Source organism: Centruroides sculpturatus, unplaced genomic scaffold (assembly GCF_000671375.1).
Source record: "Centruroides sculpturatus isolate CEXI.00-Female unplaced genomic scaffold, Cexi_2.0 scaffold236, whole genome shotgun sequence".
In the NCBI taxonomy this organism is placed as follows: Eukaryota; Metazoa; Arthropoda; class Arachnida; order Scorpiones; family Buthidae; genus Centruroides; species Centruroides sculpturatus.
Window position 1 is genome coordinate 537835 of NW_019384403.1, and position 23925 is coordinate 561759.

At 30.3% G+C, this 23925-nt stretch overlaps 3 protein-coding genes across 3 annotated transcripts in view; 1 reads left to right on the forward strand and 2 right to left on the reverse strand.

Annotated features, from left to right (window-relative positions):
• Positions 1-6148: 6148 nt before the first annotated feature.
• LOC111618730 (neuropeptide S receptor-like) lies at positions 6149-7451 on the forward strand. The gene has a single exon (XM_023360299.1). It carries the CDS (start codon positions 6168-6170, stop codon positions 7338-7340), a length of 1173 nt encoding a protein of 390 aa, XP_023216067.1. The 5' UTR covers positions 6149-6167; the 3' UTR covers positions 7341-7451.
• A 2176-nt stretch (positions 7452-9627) lies between these two features.
• The window catches only part of LOC111618740 (threonine--tRNA ligase, cytoplasmic-like), a 41214-nt gene continuing 26916 nt past the window's right edge, over positions 9628-23925 (reverse strand). Inside the window, exons 9-19 of the mRNA XM_023360306.1 lie at positions 19683-19820; positions 18371-18378; positions 18228-18319; positions 13990-14152; positions 13783-13920; positions 13603-13680; positions 11329-11429; positions 11157-11258; positions 10321-10393; positions 10075-10189; positions 9628-9978 (exon numbers count right to left, since the gene is read on the reverse strand). Coding sequence (XP_023216074.1) covers positions 9830-9978; positions 10075-10189; positions 10321-10393; positions 11157-11258; positions 11329-11429; positions 13603-13680; positions 13783-13920; positions 13990-14152; positions 18228-18319; positions 18371-18378; positions 19683-19820 — 1157 coding nt within the window. The 3' untranslated portion in view covers positions 9628-9829. The remainder of the gene's footprint in view (positions 9979-10074; positions 10190-10320; positions 10394-11156; positions 11259-11328; positions 11430-13602; positions 13681-13782; positions 13921-13989; positions 14153-18227; positions 18320-18370; positions 18379-19682; positions 19821-23925) is intronic.
• Positions 11996-12855, reverse strand: LOC111618731 (threonine--tRNA ligase, cytoplasmic-like). Its single transcript, XM_023360300.1, has 3 exons — positions 12689-12855; positions 12443-12557; positions 11996-12346 (listed from the first exon to the last, which is right to left on the reverse strand). Exons 1-3 carry the CDS (start codon positions 12812-12814, stop codon positions 12198-12200), a joined length of 390 nt encoding a protein of 129 aa, XP_023216068.1. The 5' UTR covers positions 12815-12855; the 3' UTR covers positions 11996-12197.

The following is a 23925-nucleotide window of genomic DNA, read 5'->3' on the forward strand; positions in this document are numbered from 1 at the left end:
AGGATGGGGGAGGCGCGAATCATCATCTTCATCATCTACTTCACAGACTCGGTTATTATTAAAGTTATTCATGATTTCCACATTCATTACACACGTTATCCATTACGTTAAGCTTCAAAGTTCACTACTTCGTTAATATATCTCGAGGGGATCATATATGCAAATGTGCATCTCATTTTAATAATTATTTTAATATCTATGTGCATTTTTAATTATTAAGTTTAAAATTTGTTTAATTGCTAAATTATTCAATAAAAAGTAATTCTGTGTCTTTTTTACTGTTTAACTTCCAAATATACTTTTTAAAAAAGCGCTTATGTAATCGATTAATTTGTCCCACAATTTAAGGAGCAGATTTCTGAGAGTTTAGCAATGGAACCCGATCATCATCAATGAATATTCTTCAGTTTATAACCTTTAAAACCTTTTAGTAATGTAATAAATTATTATTCCTGCAACCCGAATATAACTGAAAATTGAAGGCTAATTTTTCTCGGTTTCATTCTTTTAAACCAAGAAAAATTAGCCTAAAATTAAAAAATAATAATAATAACACGCATTAACTCATTCGCAAGAATGTTAAATATTAAATTTAATTGCAGTGGTCCTGAAATTTTGGCTTCTAGATTGGTCGAGAGCATAAAACTACGAACAATCGCGGGTTCGCACCTGGCCAACGTGGAATTTTCAATGTTTCTCACGTGTCTAGCATTTAAATAGGTGCCAATTTCTCGTAGAAATTGCTCCCGAAAGCATTATTCTCCTGGCAGATTGCCCAAATCTTTATTCCATCAATCAGTCACGTATCAATCAATCTATAAAGAATATACATAATTTTTTACATCTAAATATAATTATATTAATTATCCTATATTTCCTTTTATTTAAATTCATTTTGTTTCTCATTATCAACAGAAAATATCAAAGAAAAAAAAAATATCTGCAAAGTCTTAAAAATACGATCCACAGATAATAGCTCCATCAACTATCTATTAATCATCCTCATGACATAACACCTTTACAAACCGCATCAAATAGAAATTGATCGTTCATGTCATTGCTATAGTAACCATCTCCATGACAACCGGAGGACTACCTAAATTTTCATGTCGAATCTTTTAATAAAGCTTATTAAGTCACGTCAATTTGTATTAATTTTATACGTTCGCTTTAAGCCCTTTGCTCTCCTCCTGTATAACACCAGGAATGTCATACAAGTGCTTTTAGTTAATTTTAATATATAATCTTTAAAAAACATTCAGCGACTCCACCCAAAAATTGAAATTTCTAATAAAAAATCTTTTCTTAAAATTTTACTTCAAGAGAATTTTTATTATCCTCGTATCTTCTTCCCTTATCGCAGCTGTTTCGTGCCATAAATGTTACCGTAGTAACATGAAATTTTATGACTTATCTACAGAAAAAAATGACCAAAACGGGGGAAAAAAATTCCACCGTAACGCCCCACCAAAACACAAATTTCCTACTTAAATTATTACTTTAGTAAGCATCCTCCATTGATTATACAATAGCAATAACACAATACTCTATGTAAAATGCATTAAATTTAAAAATGGAAGATATTTAATACATTAGCAGCATAGAAATAATCACTATTTTTCAAATACAGTTGGCGTAATTCGCTATTAAAATTTCGACAGCAAAAGAAAAAAATAAATAAAATAAAATAAACCTAATTTCCTTGCCACTAAAATTTTTATGCTACTATAAAAATAACAAAAAAAAGAAATTTAATTAACAATACACTTAAAATTTGCTAGAAGTATTCAGTAATAAATTAAATTTTACCTCATTCAGCCATTTTTTTTTTTCTTCTTCTTCTTCTTCTTCTGTTGATGGCATTTTTACAGAACTATAGACCAATTACTGCTGTTGTAGGTTAATTTTCGTTTCTGTAATTAGTTCCTTAGACTTTCCTTCAGTTAATTTTCAAGATATCTTTATAAAATCATGTGAATATTTCCAGTTAGATGAATACTCTTTTCCTCCTCTTTTCTCCAATTTTTCTCCTTTCCCCCATTAAATCTCTCTAAACCTTGAATTTCTGAATATAGATTATACACAATTGAGATTTTTTTAAGAAGATTGAACTTCCTTTTTAAGAAATTTTCGATTATATTTTCCACTCTTTGTTCCTATGGAAAAAAAACAAGAAGAAATTCTTTAAAACTTAAAAAATTGAGCTATTTTAGATTCTTCCTCTTCGATAACTTCTCAATACTTATTATATTCTTCTAACAAAGGCTTCTATCCAATTTTACTCTTAAATTCCGGGAATTTTGGAGGGGTTTTTCCGTTTGGGGCTCCTCCCGTTTCAAACCAACCGCCCCCACTGGGGATGAGCCACTGGTAAACGAGTGGATAAAACTAATAAACACTCGCGGGTTAATGAGCTAGTCGAGTAGAATTTTCCGGGGTTTGTTCACCTAAATAGGAACCATTTCGCATAGAAAGTCCTCCCGGGTGGAATCCTCATGTGTTATATTGACGTATGGATCCGCATAGTTTCTATCCTTCCCGCTAACAAATCATTTTCTATTCAGTTGAGGATTTTATCCCAAAAATGGGGATTTTTGTAGTTAACCTATTTTGAAAAAAATTGGAATCATCAGATGTTTTGATCTAGTTTATGTGAAAGTTTAAAGAAACTTTTACAATTGTTATATGCTTTATGTAACTTCTGAAATTATAGAGAAGTTTCAGAGAAATTGTTAAGAATTTTATACAAATAAATTCTTTATAAAATTATGAACCATTGTAAAATAGCTTTAAGATTATCATTATTGTATTTAAAGTTTAAAGTATAGTTTATACTGGTTTATAACTATTTGTCTGATTCAATAGTTTTTTTGACTCCTCATTTGCATATTTGGCACTCCTGTAGTTGGTGGTTTGGTTATTTAACTTTATTATGCAAATGGATACTAGCTTAAACTTCGGAGACGAATATTAATCGATCTGATTTAATATATACTAATTTATATTTACTGAAATGATCTTAATATCATGATTAAAATGTAATTTGTGAGTATATAAAACAGAATTAGTTTCACAACAATCTTTCTATCTTTTAAAATGGAGTGTGTATAAACCAGCCTTTATTACTTTCATGAGTATAATAAATACAACAAACTTATAGCTTAATTAATTAATTAAGTACTTTCGGGATGACATCCCATCGCCAGAGGATCATACGTAATCCACAAAACCTTTAGAACACAAAATAATGTTGGAATAGGATATGTTAAATTGATAATACGTATATATATTATATAATTTATAATATATGATTATGTGGAATCAGATTCATTTTAAAATCTTTCTGGAATATGTTTTCGCGTGTAGAAAACGATGCATATTACTGATCACATTTAATACTGGAAAAATTTTAATTGTATAGAAGAAGCTACCAATGTCTTTAATTCCTGAAACAATGAGAGAACGAGCTTCTTAAGCTTTAAATCCTTAGAGAATCTACCTAAAAGAATTAAGTATATCTAAAGCGTCAAAACACCTTAGAGAATTGATAGAATATCTAGCCTTATTTCTGCTCAGTCGATCGTATAACGAGAGAGATTTAGTAGTAAATAAACAAAAGAAATCAATAAATGTGTATTATTGTTACTAATGTCATATAGAATTCCATCTGAAAGCGATCACAATCTCTCTCCAAATGATCTTTTCATTGTAAATCAATATATACAATCCCCATCCTATTTAATATATTTACAAATTACGACCGAATCTGTACTTAAATTGTCATCATTAATCGTTACTTCCGTCTATATCACGGGGAGCCAAACTTTTACAGGGATTCCTTCACCTTTTACGACCCATCTTTTTTGATAACACAGTTAATAATAAAATAAATAAATCTGGTGAGCCATTGTCTAGCACCCAACCCCTCTGGACGAATCATATTTTTTAATAAAACGCCCTTAATCGACCCCCGAAAATGCCTTATCGACCACTTTCGGTGACCCCTAGTCTAGATATTTTAGCAATGATTAATTAAAATCCATTCGGAATTTCGCTTAATATTTCTATATTTTCTCTCATAAAATTTTCGGGGAATATTAAAATAAATCTCATTGACTGGCAACAATGATCTGAAATTATTAGCTAAACCAATAGTTGTTGTTCTTTTCGATGACGAATTTTAAATATATAAATTTGAATTTGATTTTAAGAAATTTTTTAATATACTACTAAAAAAAGTGGCAACACTGTTTAGAAATTATACGTCAAACCAATAAAAGTTTCCACATCAGTTGACGATTTTTAAATATTTGAATTTAAAAATATTTTTTTTTTTTAGAATACCATTGGTTGATATGTAACACGTGACCTCGACGAGCCATCGTTGAATACATAAAACATTATTACGTATTTTAAAAATTCAATTTTGAATCGTAATGGAACTTCATTGGATAAACATCAGATGTGGAAAAAGTGGCAATTATTTGAGTTATAAAATGTCGTAGGATTGATCGAATTTCGAATTTTTTTTTCTTTTTTTGCTACCAAATTTTAAAAATAGAAAATAAAATTTATTTCCGTGTCTAAAGTGACATTTCTCCTGCGTTTTATCGAGGTTTTATTTATGAAAATCCTCCTTAACGCTTGTTACTAGCCATCTTGTAAGGATCAGGATGGATTGTGTATTTTAATATACAGTCGACCCCCTATAACACTGTTGATTTTTCCGTTTTATATGATTTCCATGTTGTACGAGTCATTTAGATTTTACAAAAACGTGTGTCGGGCTGTGAGCGACTCACGTATTTGTAAAATCTAAGCGACTCGTACAACATGGAATTCAGATAAAACGGAAAAATCAACAGCGTTATAGGGGGGGTCGATGTACACAATTCTTGTATATTAATTAACTACGTTCGTGATATACAGACCCCGTTTTTACGACTTAACGACGCTTTACCGAGAAGGTATTAAGTGAGCCGCCATAAATTGAAATCTAATTTCCCATAGGCCAAACGTTAAATTGAGGTTTTATCCTAAGAAATGACCAACAAAAAATTATATAACTCAGTTATGGGTGGGTTGATATGCAAGTAACCGTTACGATGCGTTACAAGGGTACCAGAGATTTTTACAAAAAAACATCACATAATGCTAGGGTCTCAACTCTTAGGATATGTTCATACAGTCTCTTCTTACGTTACGTTAATCAAAGAAGCCTTAAATAACACCCTCTTTGATTGCAGACGTAACATAAGAGTATATCTGAACGTAGCCTTAAGAAACAGCGTAATTCATTTTTGTTTCTGAAAATGTGACATACAAAACGGTGACGCATTCGCTATGTATTATTCCCGACTACAATTAAGGGAGTTGATCGAAGATGTGCGTTACGTAATTTTGGGGGTGAGTATATGCAGGAGTGCTACAGGAATTGATTGGTAGTTACAAATTATAAAAGTAGCGTTACGCAATTTATGGACCATCCCATGCAGTACTTATTACAGACTGTGAGTGAGGCACGAACCCGCGACTAACTACAGACGTTCAGTGATGTAATATACAGTAGAACCCCTCTAGTCCGCCCTCGGCTAGTCCGTCACTCTGGTTAATCCGACCGTGCTCGGACTCGAAAAATTTCTCGACTCGTCAGTGACAAAAACGCCACGGACGGTGACTCGCCACCGTCCGTGGCGTTCTTCTGTGTTCGTTACAGTATATGTTTTACATTGTGTGTATGTGTAGTTTTGTGTGTGTTTTCAACATGTCAGGAGTGAAACGTAAACACGTTACTCATTCATTAAATGAAAAATTAGCAGTGCTACAAAGACTGGACAAAAGGAAGATTGTTTATTTTACTTTTTTCTGATAATCCGACCTTTTTTGCGTTCCGACCATACCCCCAGTCCCAAAGGTGACGGATTAGAGGGGTTCTACTGTACTTTACTGGCGAGCTCACAAGAATATTTTCCAAATCCTCCACGCCAGTCGCCATATTAACGGTTGATTGGATAAGGAGATACTTAAGAGGATTGGTCCAACTTCTTGTGCTGTACACTTATAAAACAGCATCCATACTTAATGTACAATTTCCTTTTCAGGTTACGATGATGATTCAAACAATACCGTGATCTCATGATCTCACCTTGGCGAGAATTCTTCAAAAAATGTTAAATGATACCGATCTCAATCTGACATGGATCCACCCAACTAAAGATGGAAAATTAGAAGTTTTGGGTCCACAGTACCATAAAAATGTAAGGATTTTTATTTTGGCGATTATGATTGGAGTTTCCTTAATAGGAAACAGCATAGTATGCTGGCAGCTTCTGCCCACCAGGAGGAGAAGATACCCTAAAGCAAAAGTGCTCTTTCTCAATCTGGCCGTAGCCGATTTATTAGTGACACTGATTACCATGACATCCCAAATGGTTTGGGAAATGATGGGGCGTTTGTGGATAGCCGGGGATGTCTTCTGTAGGATCTTCAAGCTGATACAGACTTTTGCTCTGGTGTCGTCGACTTACATGTTGGTCAGTATCGCTCTGGATCGCCATCATGCCATAGTGAGACCTCTTTCGCCATGTCCGCGACCGATCAACTTGGCAATTGTGGCATGGTTGGCTTCGCTTATTCCGTCTCTTCCGAATCTTTATGTCTTTCGACAAGTCACCGTGGGTCCCGGAAGATGTTACTGTGCTTCACTCTTCTACACTGGAGAATACCCAATTTATCATCGTCAGATTTACATGGCTTTTGTCTTCTTAGCAGTTTTTATTGTGCCATTCTTTCTTTTACTCGTACTCTATACCTGGATATTGGTGGAAATTTGGAGACAATCTTCGGTTTTCTCTGGTAATCAGTCAAACTCGGCGCTCCCTCGGGCAAAGGTCAAGACCCTAAAAATGACTCTCGTCATCTTCCTCGCTTTCATCTGCACTAATCTGCCGTACGTGATTCAAGAGATGATTTTGGCTTTTGGAGATCCTTCGGCACTTGACACCAACGTCGTGGCACTGTTTGGCGTAATCTCTGCTAGCAACAGTGCCATAAATCCTTATATTTATCTGATGTTTCACGCAAGCGGTGGCTGTTTTGAAAGATTCCGCAAGTTCCTGAAGACCGTGGGCAACATGAAGAGTGGTAGATGGAACGATGCCATCAATAATGCTTTCCATTCTGCATCACTGAAGAGGAAAGTCTCCTTTTCTTCTAGTTCCAGACAGAGTGTAATCACTAGAGCACCCACTTTAACACAACAACAGATTAAAGGAGTACAGACAGCTCTTCTACACCTTGAAGGCCAAAATGAGAATGAGAAAACAGAAACAAGTCTGTAACAACTGCAAAGTCATTTTGTTTTCTCGGAGTAAGGGTCATACAGAATCAAATTTTAAGTCTGATGTATTTTACTATTATTTAAAAACATTTAATGTCCCAAGTGTACTTAAAATAAAGCTGTGTACAACATGGAATTCAGATAAAACGGAAAAATCAACAGTCTTATAGGGGGNAAATAATTAAAAAAAAAAGTATACACATATATATATACAAGGTATATGTAAGCATTAATATTTGTGTATTTTAAACTCTTGTAATTTTAAAAAATATATATATTTAATATCATATTTATCCTTCATCTGTATATTTTAAAAATAAAAATTTATGTTTAAAAGCAAAAATCAGAGTAATTCAGTTACCTCAGAATTTCAATTTGAGACAATTTAGCTTCTTAAAATTTAATTTACAAAGTTCAATCTCAACAAATTTGTGCATTGAAAGTTTTTGAAAGCAAAATAACTTCCCTGCCAAATGTTAAAAGGTCAAATGAATCCGAGATGACGACCCATTTTTCAACATAAATTGATTAAATTGTTATTCAGGCAGCGCGCCCACACAATTTATGAACTTTAAGAAAATAAAAAATATATAAGTTAATTTACTTGTATAACAGTTATCATTGAGATAAAATAACTTATTTAAATAACTTCATTAAATATTTCTCTGTCAAAAATAAAGAAAAGCCTCACATTATTCAAATTACTTCAAAATTTTTAAAATCACTAACCTCTGATGTAACAAATAACAGATACTTAAGCTTTGTTAATCAAAAAACAGCTTATAATAAAATCTTCTATCATTAAATTAATTTATAAATTAAACACCGAGTGATAAAGAATTCAACCAAACAAGAAAAAAAACCAAAAACTTGTCAGCATTCATTGAAAATGTGATAAAATTCTGTCAAAAGTTTCATCAATGAATGGTGGCATTAATCCCTTTTATTAAAAAGGGATTAATGCCACCATTCATGGACTAGCTGCTGAATTCTGAAGTGTCATATCACTCCCAAAATATACTTCAAAATCTTTAGACGATCCAATATCAAAGAACTACACTAATTAGTGATTATATTAAAGTTTACAATTATAAATATTCTTTCTATAAACATATACATTGATTTTAAATGTAGTAAATTAGTACACAACACACACAGTGTAAGTTGTTTAGCCCACATTGTAAATGTAATCCATTATCATGTTACGGTTAACAACAGTGGCACCCACATCAGAACGCTAAAATAATTAAAACTTAATTATTGTTGTATTAGTTAGTGTTCCTCAAATTTCTTCTTTTGCATATTTTCTCTCAAAGTAAGTTCCGCAAAGCACTGTAATCTGCGAGCATACTGTGGGTAATCCGCAGACAGACCTAATCATTTCTATAAATTGCAATTACGTACTGCTTATCCAGATGAAACATTATTTTTATGTACTACTTACAAACTATTTTGGCATGCTATTTTTACCGGATGAAGGCACGAGTGGCGTGCAGTGCATCCATGATGTGGTTTAAGCAATTTGTGTACTGTGTAAGTATTGTAAATCACTTAAATACTTTTAAATTTGTGAAAATCCTTAACTTCTTGTATTGGCATAAAATAGTATGGTTGAACGTAATTCATAAATTCTGAAAAATTCCAAGATGAAAGCACTACTCTACGTATACTTAAATTACCTCTGGCAAATAAAAATTCATTAGGATTTACAACAAAAGTGATAGAAACAAAATCTCTAAATAAATACTGTAATATAAATATTTATATTTTTTGTTTTTAACTGAAATTTCGACATTAATGCAAAATTTTTTCTAACTTCATCCAATATACAAAGCTTCATTCTAATAAACTGAATACATTTCAAAACTTGGGACTATAAATTTACATTTTACTACTTTATTAACTTGTATATAAGGAAATTGTCAATTTACTAACTTGTATCTTGTTGGTACTTTAATAAGCTATACAAAATAACTTTTGGTGGGAATTGGCCAAAAACTTTGTGGCTTATCTTCATATTAATCATATCACATTTTAAAAACAATCAATGATAAAGAGTATGCATGTTCTATCTGATACTGATAAACAATCATTTGATATAAACCATATTGAACTTTACTTAAAAAGATAAAACCATATTAAATATTTGATCTAACTCCTGTATTTTATATCACAGTAACTGACCAAAACAATTGTAAAAGTCATTTTAAATACTGATTCCGTTTCCTTTGGTCAGTAAATTATTAATACTTCTAATTTTAACACAAAATTACAAGAACTTTTATATCCATTTACTTTCCCAATACAGGAAGTCTTTATTTGGGACCATAATATATTTTCAGAATAAATGTTCATAATTTTATCTCAATCTGATGCAAGTAAAAGTGCATAAATAACTTTCATTAAAAAAAAATAATAATAAAAACAAAACATACTGTAACATGTACATTTCATATAATCTGATTAATTTTAATGTTGATGAGAATATTTTTAAAAGGAATCTTCAGAATTTAATATCCTCTCCCTCTGTAACTTCTTAAAACGTTCAATCACCTCTGTTATCTGAAACTCTCCATGGACCTTATTATCTCTGGTACGTACATTAACGGTGCCAGATGTCTTTTCTTGTTCCCCTATGACTAAAATTAGAATTTTAAAATATACCTTAAGTATTTTAGGATGATTATTTTGGGAATAAACTCTGTAAAAATTTCAGTAATTTGTATAAAATTTACCAAAGATAAAGTTATATTGAGCCAGCTGGGCATTGCGAATCTTTTTATTCAGCGTCAGTCCTGGATCGAGCTCTATATCACATTGGAAACCGGCTTTAAATATTTCATCTCTAACCTACGAGAAAAAATTACTATGATTTATTCAATTGTATCTTAATAAGCTATGTGATAACCTTAAACTCTTTAAAATAAGCTGTTGACATATAGATATGTTTAGTTTTAATCTTAATTAATTAATAAACCTACCTGCTGAGCATAATCATCAAACAACGATGAAACAGAAAGAACAATAGATTGGCTTGGAGATATCCAGAATGGCCTAAAAATAAACAATTTAATAAAAATAAAAAAACTCAAAACATAAGTATGCATAGGTAATGCTCAATCTATTAATATGCGCATTTGGTTTATCTATGGTTATAATAATGTAATTCACATTGATACAGTACACCACTATTTTTTCTTCATTTCTTTCATTCAATTTTTACATGAATAAAAACAAATATATTAAATTTCTTATATTGTAGTTTGATATTTATTATAAGTTATTTTATATTGTTATCAAAAGGTAAGTTTATTTTAATACAAATACATTATTTTAAAGCCCTCATATTGTTATCTACTGTAATAATGTAAATAACAAATATAATTTTCAATCTCCATAACATTTTAATTAATTCAACAATCTCAGAGATACAACCAAAGGAAACAAAACTTTTTAAGCTGGCTCAAATGCATTCAGTATCTACTGAGCAAACATTCGGCCAATATCAAGTAATGTGGATGATTTATTTGTGGCTTTGCATAGACATATCAGACATGAATTCTCAAACGGTAATTCCCATAATAAACTGATGCTCGGCAAATTATCATAGTGCTCACCATATGACACTTCAGCAAATGGCAATTATTCGACAATTGGTGAATACCAAATGTGTAGAAATGCCTTTATGTAACTACAAAGATTTTATACAAGCAGTTTGTTTTCTTATATTTGTACAAGTATGTGTTTTATCCTAGAAATATATCTATGACATAAAAATAGTAATAGTATATTTCCATTAAAATACTTTAAAGTTTACCATTTTCCACCAAAATTCTCAGTCAAAATGGCAATCATTCTCTCTACTGAACCAAGAATGGCTCGATGAATAATCACAGGTTTCTTCTTTTCTCCCGTCTCACTAAAATTATTTCTCTCTCATTAAAATGTAAATATTTTTAATTGATATAAATAAAATTTAAAATTTATACCTAACATATGATAAATTAAATCTTATTGGAAGTTGAAAATCTAATTGGATTGTTGCACACTGGTGTTGACGACGTAAAGCATCCATTATCGTGATATCGATCTAAAATATATTTATTTATTCAGAACTACCTATAAATATTTATATTTTTTGTTTTTAACTGAAATTTCGACATTAATGCAAAATTTTTTCTAACTTCATCCAATATACAAAGCTTCATTCTAATAAACTGAATACATTTCAAAACTTGGGACTATAAATTTACATTTTACTACTTTATTAACTTGTATATAAGGAAATTGTCAATTTACTAACTTGTATCTTGTTGGTACTTTAATAAGCTATACAAAATAACTTTTGGTGGGAATTGGCCAAAAACTTTGTGGCTTATCTTCATATTAATCATATCACATTTTAAAAACAATCAATGATAAAGAGTATGCATGTTCTATCTGATACTGATAAACAATCATTTGATATAAACCATATTGAACTTTACTTAAAAAGATAAAACCATATTAAATATTTGATCTAACTCCTGTATTTTATATCACAGTAACTGACCAAAACAATTGTAAAAGTCATTTTAAATACTGATTCCGTTTCCTTTGGTCAGTAAATTATTAATACTTCTAATTTTAACACAAAATTACAAGAACTTTTATATCCATTTACTTTCCCAATACAGGAAGTCTTTATTTGGGACCATAATATATTTTCAGAATAAATGTTCATAATTTTATCTCAATCTGATGCAAGTAAAAGTGCATAAATAACTTTCATTAAAAAAAAATAATAATAAAAACAAAACATACTGTAACATGTACATTTCATATAATCTGATTAATTTTAATGTTGATGAGAATATTTTTAAAAGGAATCTTCAGAATTTAATATCCTCTCCCTCTGTAACTTCTTAAAACGTTCAATTACCTCTGTTATCTGAAACTCTCCATGGACCTTATTATCTCTGGTACGTACATTAACGGTGCCAGATGTCTTTTCTTGTTCCCCTATGACTAAAATTAGAATTTTAAAATATACCTTAAGTATTTTAGGATGATTATTTTGGGAATAAACTCTGTAAAAATTTCAGTAATTTGTATAAAATTTACCAAAGATAAAGTTATATTGAGCCAGCTGGGCATTGCGAATCTTTTTATTCAGCGTCAGTCCTGGATCGAGCTCTATATCACATTGGAAACCGGCTTTAAATATTTCATCTCTAACCTACGAGAAAAAATTACTATGATTTATTCAATTGTATCTTAATAAGCTATGTGATAACCTTAAACTCTTTAAAATAAGCTGTTGACATATAGATATGTTTAGTTTTAATCTTAATTAATTAATAAACCTACCTGCTGAGCATAATCATCAAACAACGATGAAACAGAAAGAACAATAGATTGGCTTGGAGATATCCAGAATGGCCTAAAAATAAACAATTTAATAAAAATAAAAAAACTCAAAACATAAGTATGCATAGGTAATGCTCAATCTATTAATATGCGCATTTGGTTTATCTATGGTTATAATAATGTAATTCACATTGATACAGTACACCACTATTTTTTCTTCATTTCTTTCATTCAATTTTTACATGAATAAAAACAAATATATTATTATTAATATTCCATTTTTTTTAATATCTATAAACAGATTTCTGTAATTATTAAAATTGTCTTGTTTGTTTAACAGATCATTCTGGCCAGGGGATTAACAATAATGACCTCGAAATGCATTAACGTTTTATAACAGATATGATATTTGAATTGTAAATAAAACCATCCAATTTAACTGTAGCCTTCACCCATTTGAATATCGGAAATGGAACATTTAAAACAAATTTAAAGTATTTAATATTATTATCTCTGATCCAAGCAATTAATAAATGAATAATTTTGTCGATTCTTCACACTTACATTTATCAAAGGAAAGATATCCATTTTTATCTAAACTTTGCAACAAACAAAACAATGTGACAACTTCCAATAGAATTAACCATTGTCTAAACCAGGGTTAATTAGAAATTTAGGTATATTCAGCGGGCCACAAAGGTACTTTATATAAATACTAGCAGCTTGGCCCGGCGTTGCTCGGGCAATAGTAACGATAACTAAGATAAAGATTATTACGTTACAGTCAACACTGGTGTTGACGACGTAAAGCATCCATTATCGTGATATCGATCTAAAATATATTTATTTATTAAGAACTACCTTCAACCATTATTTTCTATCAATATAAACACACTTCTTTTATTAGTTCTTACTTTTGGTCCATAAAATGCTCCATCACCAGGATTTAAAGTCCATTCTTTGCCAAAAGCATTTAAACTTTCTTCAAGTTGCTGGTAATTTAAATTTTAGAAAATTTAAATATTTCATTTTGAACATTAAATTAGCATTTTATAAGTAACTTTTATTAAATAACACACAAGAAAAATATTCACCTTTTCTGCCATATTCCAAACTTCGATCTCACCTAAAAAGTCATCTGGACGAGTCGAAAGCTTCAATTCAAAAGTAAATCCAAATACACTATATACACTTTCAAGAAAGTCAAGACTTCCCTTAATTTCACTCGAAATCTTTATAAACATACAAATATAATTTATGTAGTTTACTGAATTATGTAAAAAGTAAGTTTTAATTATTACCTGTTCCATTGCGCAGAAAATATGAGCATCATCCTGTTGAAATCTTCTCACTCTAGTCAAACCTGTAAGTGCTCCAGACAGTTCATTTCTATGAAGAACTCCAAAATCTGCCATTCTAAGAGGCAATTCTCTCCAAGAACGTGGTCTATGATCAAACATCAAACTACATAAAAAAAAACATCTTGTTTGTAAAATTTTAAATTAAAAGTATAGTGTAATTTGTAAAGACAAGGAACAGTTTAAAATAACTAATTTATAAATTATAAGATTTTAAGACTAGCACTTTTAATTTTGTGTTTTAAAAGTACACTATTTATTCATTAAATAAATTACCGAGCATTTTGTAAATAAGTTAAGAAAAAATACCCACTTAACATTTCATACATTCTTATTTAATAATGCTTATCAAATTACCAAAGCTATATATAAAAGAATTCCTTTTATGTCAATATCTTAATCAAATTCTTTAAACAGAAAGCATTCAGAATAATAAACAGCTAATTAAATCTTCTGTACAATAGATAGAAACCTTAACTAAACTCATCAACTAATGCAAATGAGTGAATAGAATCAAACTGAAATTACACCTTTAATGTCCAGCATGTATCTTTCAAACAAACAAACATTTTTGTCTAACTTAATTAGCTGTCATTAGGCTCAAAGTACAAGAAGAAACTCATCTAAATATACTCTCTTTTTAAATTTGAAATTTGATCATGGCTAATTATGTTAACTGAAAATATCCATTTGTTTGAAAAATAATGGGCGATTATAGCTAAAGTACCCGGCGTTTCTCAACCTGTGGTCTGCGACGGTGGGACAGGTGGTCCACAAGCAGAGTTAAATAGATTAAAATTTTGTTTAATGATAATTCCTTTTACTAGTTTACTTCCAAATTAATTAATTATGTTCCTATATGTATTCAAAACATGTTATAAATGGCACAGTATATCTCAAATGTTGGTAATACTCATAAATTTTTAAAAATTAGGCCTTTGTAACTTAATGATATGTAGAATTTTTACAGACATTTTACTGGGCCTCGAGCTTAAGAAGGTTGAGAAATGCTAAAGTATCCTATTCAATTCGTCTAGAGAGAGATTTAATGCTCTAAATGAAACCAAATCTAAGGGTAGCACCTCAGAGTATGTGGAAGACACTGTAAAAAAGGTTAATACTAACAGTCACCAGTATGGCACTTTAGAAATTGTAAGTGATGCATATTACATTTGTACAAGGCATTCATTATACAGAGATATTAGCAATGCAGAGAATACTGCTCAATGTGGTCCTCATTCTGGAGGTGAAAAACTCCTATAAGGTCATCAGCTATCTTCCGAAAGCTTTTGGCAACATAAAATCTTAACGCCGTCAACAACTGTCATTCAGCAGTTAATGACAATCCTCTTCCATTTCAATGTTTAATTTCATTGCCAATATGATTTAAATACGAACAAATTCAGATTTAGAATATTTATACCGAATTTGAAATTTCGAAAAATCCCTTCTTAGTGTGCGTTTTCGTGACGTACCCTATCTGTGTACCAAATTTCAACTTTCAACTCCTAACCGTTTGGGCTCTGCACTTATTATTATTATCATTATTATTATCAACCCGTCTCGATTATATATATAGATTTGTTATTATTCTGTATCAAAAATACTGTATTATTGACAGTAAAAAAAAAATTATATTCACACAAAATAAAAATAAATTCAATGCAATTTTTGACATTGCCTTCCTTTTATAATATTGTCAATACCTGCTTTTATGATACTAGTCTCAATTCTAAGAATGTTAGCTAAAGAATCGCTCAACCTATTTCTTTCAGCAGTTTTAATGTTTTTAATGCACAAAAAGAATTGTTCGCAACAGTATGTATTACCCCACATGCATAACAGTTCTCTAGATGTAATTGGTTTTAGAAAACTGTTTTGTCATCATGACATCAAAGTGTATCCAGTGAAACGAGAATAAGTTTTACAACATACTTACCAAAATAAATGAAAATATACCTAAAAAAATTTAGGCTGCATAAAAATATTAAGTGGGCCACGGGTTGGACATCCCTTGTCTAAACCTGCTGTCGAGTAAGTCTAGAAAGTAGGTCAAATTACTGGTTTCTAAACACTGTCTAAACTGTGGAAAGCAAGAAACGTCATCTCTGCAAAGAAATGTTTTTGAATCATGGTCTAGACGATCTCATAACCATCATCGACATCTAAATGTTGTCTCTGCATCTGACCCAATGTGTTTAGCAGTTGACTTTAATTGAACTGATACTCCATGACACTCGTCACGTGCAGTGTCCGACTGTCTTCAAAGGCTATTAAATTTGTAACATATCCTCAGTAAACTACACTTTTTAAGTATTCCCATGCCAAAATTCACATGGATTAAAATCAAAACAAGATGGCCAGATAACAAGAAACACACAACTAACACACTGTTATCATCAGTGAAATATTGCAAAAACAGCTGTGGACATGCGCAAGCACTATCTTGCATGGAAGTGGTTGACTCCAGATATTATTGCTGTTGAAGATGGAGTATGACAAAAGTGTTGCACTTTGCTCAGTATCTCTGGGAGGAGACAGAAGCCCATTGAAACTAGTTTCTTTGAAGAAGAAAAATTCAAGGATAAATGTGGCTGTGAATCTTCACCAAACTAACTTCAGTCAAATACACTGGAATTTGCTGGAAAAAACAAGATTTTCCATAGCCCAAATGCAATAGTTACAGGTGTTCATCATTCCATTGACATGAGAATGCTTATTGCTCAACCAGATCTTCCATGTCAACAATACATCCACTTTCGTGCCAGCAACAGCAGCCAAAGTAAACATCAGTTGATTTTTCCTGTTGGAAGAAGCAACTGATGCTTATAGCTGATCTTATACAGCTAACAATGCACCAACTTTCTCAGTACCTTCCATACAATGTGTAATACTCAACTATAACACTGTTAAGTGCACTACTGGAGCCTGCAATATTATTCATGACAACAGCTGTGGTAACATCTTCCAATTACTTGTAAAATGATAGCTGTGCTCTCAACTGGAATGGATTTCTAGATGAGGGCATAAGTGATCACTTTCTTGACAACTTCTGGAGTCTAATGATCCTCAAGTGTAAATTCTTACAGGCAAAATTTCCAAAGTGCAAGTACTATTTTCATAAAACGACTTCAAGAAATGTATATCCCAGCAAGGTCATGGCCATTGTAGTTGATAAGAATGACATTCAACAATTGCAACCACTTTATAGAAGTGATCCCAACTGTTGAATGGTCCAACTTTTATATCCAAAAGTAAACTGTAAAACACGTGCTTATGCTAAGAAAACTGATTTTTCATTGCTTGCAATGTCAACAAAGCCATACCGGAGAGATCAAATTAAGTATATGAATATATAACAATACAAGAAAACTTTTTTCATGGAAATGTCTTGTGTTTGATACAACCTCAATGAAGTTTAATTACTTAAAAATTGGAAAATTCTCAATTTTAAATTTTGCAAAGCCTTATAACTTGAAGCATTTCAATGTAAATAAAAATTATATTACTTCTATTTCTAGCAGTATTTTTTTAAATCATCGTTTTGGAGTGGTTGAGACCAAATTAAGTATAATAAATATATAACAATACAAATTTAAAGTTATTTTCAATGTTTTTGCTCCTTCTTTTGACTATTAAAATAAAATAAATAAATAAAAAATTACTACTCACCACACCTATATAACAATCAACATACACTGAACCAATTTACGGTTTGGTACGACTGACTAACCACACCATAAATTGCCACGTGCATAAATTTTAAAGAGGAGATGCTTTTGTCGATGGCCTGGCAAGAGTTGATACACAGCACGCTTTAGCCACTCGTTATATCTGAGCAGGCTGACTCATCACGCATGCGCGACTTATAATTTTAAAAGAACTGTTTGAACTCAAGAACGAAGTTATTTTAAAGGGATTCGTTAATCGAATTTACAAGCTAAAACTGTAGGAACCTGATGAAGAGCCCAGAAGGGGTTCGAAAACGTTTGTTTTTGTACTGGTTAGTCAATCGTACCACACCGTAAATTGGTTCAGTGTATGTGATGACTATTAAAATTCATTTGTTAAATGTCACTAGAAATATATCATTAAAATTTTGTTTTTAAAAGCTACTTAATGAGTTTTAATCACTAATATTTTTATTAAGATGTGATATGAAAAGTTTACTTTTAGCTTACCAGTGACCAGGACAGTTCATTGGCTTCAATGCAAATGTCTCTTTCTCTACGTCAAATGAAAACATGTTTTTCCTTTCAAAGAAAAAAAAATTAATAAAAATACATTAGAAATCTACAATATATTTTCTATATACAGGTAAAACCTCTAAATCTGAAATTTGAAGGGACTAAAAAATGACCAGTTCAACTTACAGAGGTACATAAAAAAAGAAAGAAAAACTTTCATTCAGACACAAAGTACAAAACAACACATTAAACTTTGCAATATATTTAAGTCCACAATATTTATTTGAATCATTATTTGAACAACATACAAGGCTATAATAGTGATTTAAATAAATATAAAAAATTTAGACAAATCACAAAAAAACCTCTCTACGCTACATTGAATTTATTCAAAAATCAAATTTTACATAATACAGTACATGAATTATCTTTCAAACAATTTAAATGGTTAACAAAATAGATGTGTTATTAATGTAAAAGACTTTGCAAGTTCATAAAGTACTGAAAACAAACTTCAAGCTGGCACAAATGAAGAATTCCACTTTAAATAGAGATATGAAATATGAGAAAATCAGTATTCTCAATGGAAATTAAAAAACAAAACACTAAAACGAGCAATTATTTATTGTGACATCGTCGCAGTGCCGGGCTGCAATTCTTAATCATATTTTTAATTTATTTAACTTAAAATATATGCTCTCTTCCTCAAATTAGTAGTGGCTTACCCCCATACATCATACTTTTCTTTTAACAATAGATTTTGTGCCAGTCATCTATAACACCTTTTGGGGTTAAATTTTTTAATTGAAATATGACTTCCAGTTTGCATCTGAAATTTTTATATAGTTAATCAGGAACTCCTGCCCCTAAGCTTTACTTATCTGTCTTGAGTTTCATCTATCTAACTCTGTTCTTGAGATTAAGGAAAGACGGTCAGATGACAGTGGAAATTTATAGATCTACAATATTTTCAAATTGCAGCCCAATAAACTTTAGCACCATGGTGTTCCTTCTCTGCTCGCTGTGACAAAAGAATTACTAACATTTCCACCAGACAGAGAACTAAATTTAGCAAATATTCCACTAAATTGGCAACTTTTAATATCATTGACTTACTTATCCAGTTATATTAAACCTACTTTACCAAAAAATGTGCCTAAAGGATTTGCAGAACTTAAACATAGGTTAGTTGGATGCTGCTGCAATTGATTGGTTTGATTAAAGAAGAGCAACATTAATATAATTGAAATTTTGTTCAACTTAAGCAGTAAAAAAGTACTCCATAATTATCCCGATATTATATAGGATGTTCACTAGGACCAACAATCCAGTTCAACTTAAGGAGAGATTCTAGATTAGAGGTTTTACTGTATAAAACCTTAATTTTAATATAAAACAGAAGTGTTAATAAAACCTAAAATATTTTTCACAGATAATTTTTTTGTTTACCTGGAGGAATCTTGCAAACTGTAGCAGGATGCCAACCATATCTTTGATTGCAATTAGGACTCTGTACAAAAATGCTACTATCACTTAAGCATTCAGCAAATACTTCACCACCTATGTAATATAAACGAACTCCTCTACCTAAAAATTAAATAATAAAAATATAACAACAAATATTCACAGAATTTCACAATTAAAAATATTATACTTAAAATTTAAAAAAAAAAAAAAATCAATATTTTCTCTAAAACAATTTCACTATTATATAATTATAATGTACGATATTCAGTACTATATCACTGTGATTGTAAATTGCAGTATATAGAAATGCCTATATCATTTACTTCAAAAACTTATTTATTCAAATGGAAAACAAATTAGCTTTTAATCACTAATGTATTAATCATTATATAATTTATTATAACAACTAATTCTTCAGTTACATTCACAAATTGAAATTCTAAACAATAGAAGTTAGTAGAATACAGTATAAACTATTATTAATATCCAAGCATTTCTGATATCAAACCAATACCTTTTATATTTTTCCAGCTTGAATTTATTTAAGATAAACAAACTTATGCTTTGCATTTTAAAAATATACTTACTTATTCTTATGGATTGAATATTTTAAATTTAAACAGTGATGTCATAGAATGAATTTAACATTTGGCTGTGGAATTTCAAGACACTGTACTTTTGAATGCTAATGTTAAACCTGAAGCAGGTTTATGAATAAACCAAAAATGCTTGTGTTTATCTTAAATAAATCCAAGATGGAAAAATATGAAAGGCATTGTTTTAATGTTAGTTGTTCCAGCATTATTATCTTGAATTATATTTCTTATATATAATCAATCTTTTTTTCCTTTTTTTTTTTTTAAACCAAAAACAGGTTAAAATCTTTAGTTTCTGCAAAATATTTCCACCAGTTTTGATATTTCATCTTCTCTCATACTCAAAAACCAATTTATTCTGTGATAAAATTGAGGTCTGGATTGGTCAATTTTTCTGGTTTCTATTTATTTGGATACTGATAACTTCAGATCAGAGAGTTGTCTTGTAAATGAAGGATATGTACCATTCCCAGTGTTGCCATAAATTTAAACAACACATTATTATCCAAAAGATTTAGACAGATCTTCATATCCATAGTTTTGTCTAAAACAAATCATTATTCAAGGTCAAATTATAATACAACACAGTTTATGACATTAATAAATCATTTATTTAGAATTTTTTGAAGCTTTACATTTAAAATCTGATCTCCATGTTAAAAATAAACAGATACAAATCAAACTCTGTAAGTACAATTTTCATCTCCTCATCACCAACAAAGTGCTTTTCACTTTTCATTCAAGAAGTGTTGCATGGAGTGGAAGAGATGTAGTCAAATTCAAATGGTGCAATATCTGCAAATTGATAATTGTAAAATGCACATGTGAGAATTTGGTCACAAGAAAGCATCAGCAAACTTGAAATATTTAAAAAGTTGATATTGTCACATGGAATATCTTTTCACTTATAATTGTGCACCTCAACACCACTTACATACCTCACAAGAAACTTCTGAATGTCATATGTCAGAGAACAATTTTAAATAGTCTATGTAGTTCTAGAAAATTCCAAAAACTTTTGCATCAATCCAATAAAAACTGATTTCAAATTTTAAAAATAGAAATTAAATAAATTAAAAGTTCCTAAAATTCAAAGAAGATAATTTTGGAAAATATAAAATAGAAACAAAAACTTACTGAAACAAATACAGTAGAGCATCGATTATCCGACTAAATTGGGGACTGGGGTTGGTCGGATAACCAAAAAGTATCAAAAAATCCATTATTAGTGTAGTATATTATTATATCCCATGTAATTAGTATATTGTTATTAACCTACTTCACATTGAATTTTCCTCCATGTTAAGCCTATCAAATTTTTTTTAAAAATAATAATCGTTGCTATTGTATCATTAAAAATTAGAAAATTAAGCCTCTTTTAATGGTCGATCCAGTGTTGCCAGCTAAAACACGTAAAAATAATATTAAAGTAGCCAAGACATAGCCAAATATTGTAGCGTCACATCACTAGCGGACATCTGAATTTGCCGACTAGAACGCAGTCAGTTAACCGAGGTGACGGTTAATCGGGGGTAGGATAATCGATGCTCTACTGTATATATATTATAATAANTATTTTTTTATTTTGTACAAACAAAATTAATATATTGAAAAATATAAAAACAATAAAAAATTATACTTCAGAAGTTAATTTAGTATCAGAAATGTAAAATATTTGAGTAGCCCGAGACATAACCAAAGATTGCAGCACCACAGCAATGGCAAAAATTTAAATTTGCCAACTGGAATTCTTTCAGATAATCGACACTCTACTGTAAAGTGCAAAAATTTAACCAATTGTATTAAAACCAGACGATCGGCCAAATTATCAGGCTATAATAGTTATGTTTATATAGTAATTTGTCTAGAGGCTGTAAACTCATGATAATTTATTATAATTAAGAATTGGAAGAAAAGAATTGGACAGAACAAGACTTAACTCCTGCTTACTGTGAAGACACATTGTCAGTTATACAACCCTGACCTCTGTTCAATCTCCACTTCCAAAACCATAATTTAGATATAAACATACAGGTCACTCAGTGCTAACTGGGGACAATTTGCACCTCTGGTTCCCCTCCATACACTCAGCCAACTATCACTTTATAACTTTTACCTCAGCATGGTGTGTGCGTGAGTGTATATATGTACTGGTACACACACACACACACACACTCCACTAACTTGATTACTTTAAAACCAGACAATCTGACAGATTATCAGGCTATAATACCAGTAAAACTAGGTTAATAATTAGATATGAAATAAGGCCACATACCTGTAGACAAATTACTTCATATCTGACTATTAACCTAGCCTTATTACAACCCAATAATTTGGCAATCATTTGGTTTTAATTAAAATAATCAGATTAGTGGAAATGTTTACATATAATCATGTCTTTGTTAAATAAATGATTGCTAATCTATTGTTCCAACTTTTTGTTTGGCATGCAAGAATATGAATTGAATCTGTTCTAAATCATTTTTTCTACATTCTAAAATTCTGTTCCTGATTAAGACATTTTGTAAATGTCAAAAATGTTTAAAGTATTTTATTAAATGTGTTTTTCCATAAATTAACACCAACAAACTGACCAATTGTTTTCAAATTGGATGTATGCCATCATTGTTTTGCAATAATAATCATTATAGGTTCACCAAATTTTTTTTTTACTTAGAGATAAATTCCTAGCTTCTGTTTTTTTTTTTTTTTCATTTAATACATTAAATATAGAAATATTTTTAAATTCCACAAAGCCAATTTCCTTTCTGCTTTAAGTCAAGATCCATTTACAACAGGAAAATGCCTTAATTGAAAAAAATAATACAAAATAAAGAAAACAAATTTTAAAAATTCAAATTTATATTTTAATGTCTTTTTGAAGTTCAGAATTTTACACTTCAATAACTAAATTAATAAAACAATACATTATCAGAAAGTGTAATAAAGTTTGATTAATTACTTATAATTTAAAAAAAAAAAGAACAAACAAAGCATCAGATTATATTTGGGTATTAACTTCCACAAATATTTTTTTCGGTATGGTGCATGAATCATCATTTGCTTTATTTTCTCCATTACCAAGATCATAAATTATCCTGGTAGGTCATGTACCATGTGAATTTATACATATTTAATATTTTTTTTATCATTAAAATATATGAATAAATACAAACTATATGGATAAAATTAAAATTTAAGAAATGGAATACTGTAATATCCATAATAGTATCTGAAGAAATGAGAGTGCAAAAAAAAAAAAAAAAAATGACCTCCTCTTTTCAATTTCTGCAATAAAAAAACTGAAAAATTACTGAGAGAAAAAAGTATATAATATGTTATAGTACACAATAATCATAATTAAAGTAAACCAATTCAATGCTGTCTAGGAAGATATTCAGCAGTCCAAATTCAACCAAATTTAATACAGTAGACTCTCGAAAACTCGGCCTAATGTGGACCGAAGGGTGGCCGAGTTTGTGAAAATGCCGGGTTATTGGGAATGGGGTTAAAAAAATAAGTATGAGTGTTTCCTCAGAAAATACTGTACTGTACTTGTATGTATTGTTTACTTGAGAATACAACAGAGAAAAAACTGCCCAAATACCCTTAAACAAAGGAAAAGT